Source organism: Tupaia chinensis, unplaced genomic scaffold, assembly GCF_000334495.1.
Source record: "Tupaia chinensis unplaced genomic scaffold, TupChi_1.0 Scaffold140086_1, whole genome shotgun sequence".
Classification (NCBI taxonomy): Eukaryota; Metazoa; Chordata; class Mammalia; order Scandentia; family Tupaiidae; genus Tupaia; species Tupaia belangeri.
Window position 1 is genome coordinate 766,385 of NW_006199965.1, and position 958 is coordinate 767,342.

The 958-nt window shown below is 57.8% G+C and overlaps 1 protein-coding gene across 1 annotated transcript in view; it reads right to left on the reverse strand.

The window, feature by feature from the left end:
• Window positions 1-896, reverse strand: part of FKBP1A (FKBP prolyl isomerase 1A) — a 32,463-nt gene extending 31,567 nt beyond the window's left edge. Inside the window, exon 1 of the mRNA XM_027765972.1 lies at window positions 767-896. Within this exon, the coding sequence (XP_027621773.1) occupies window positions 767-800 (34 nt within the window). The 5' untranslated portion in view covers window positions 801-896. The remainder of the gene's footprint in view (window positions 1-766) is intronic.
• Window positions 897-958: the final 62 nt, after the last annotated feature.

A 958-nucleotide genomic window follows, 5' to 3' on the forward strand; every position in this document is an offset into this window, starting at 1 on the left:
TGAACAGCTTCGGACTTGCCTATAGCAGTTACCCAGAAGGAGGAGGAAGAGGAAAGGAAGGAAGGAGAAGAAACAGAGGAAGGAGGAGGAGGAACAGAGGAAAGGGTGGGGAGGGGGGAGAGGGGAAAGAGGAGGAGGAAGGAAGGTTATTCATATCAACAACTGTGACCACACAACCCCACCCTGCTCCAGAGCCTACAGGCCACTGGCCTTGGAGTCTCTACCAGCTCAGCCCCCTCCTCCCTCCTGCCCACCCTATACAACCCAGAAGGCCCTTGTAAGGGCATGGAGTAGAGGATGTCCCAAGGCACACACTGAGGTTTGAATTCTGGCTTGGGGGGAGGAGAGGGTCTAAATTTCCCTCTAGCTTACTTACTGCTTAGGACGCTCACTGACTCGTTTTCTTATCTTTAAAATGGGAGTGAAAAAAATCTCAACGCCTAGAAGGAGGCTGGGATTGATAAGTGGCTCAAAGTATAAAGAACGGCAAGACCGAGTAGATCTACTTCCTTCCAGGCCAGGCCAAAGCAATGACTTAGAGCAGCGAATTCCTAGCTCCGGGGCAGAGGGACAGCCCGGCAGGCGGCAGGCAGACAGGCCAGGCAGGCTCGGAACTACCTCGCCCTTCTCATCTCCACCGCAGAAGAACGAGCAGGCGCAGGGTGTCAGCCTCAGCCGTGGAAGAGAAACGGTATTCCTAACGGTCCCAGGCCAGAGCTCTGCCCATCCTTGAGGGTGTGACCTTGGGCAAGTGACTCGGCCACACCTCGCCTCGGTTTCCTCATCCGTGCAGTGGGCATAAGGACAGCATCTAAGGCTCGGAACTGCTGGTGATGTCCCGGATAACTCCTGGCTCACTGGCAACGCTCCGGGTCCTGCAGGCCCGAGCGGTCCCCTCGGGGGCGCAGCCACCGCCCAGGCCTCAGCCTCAGGCCACGCGGGCGTCGGCGCCGCCACG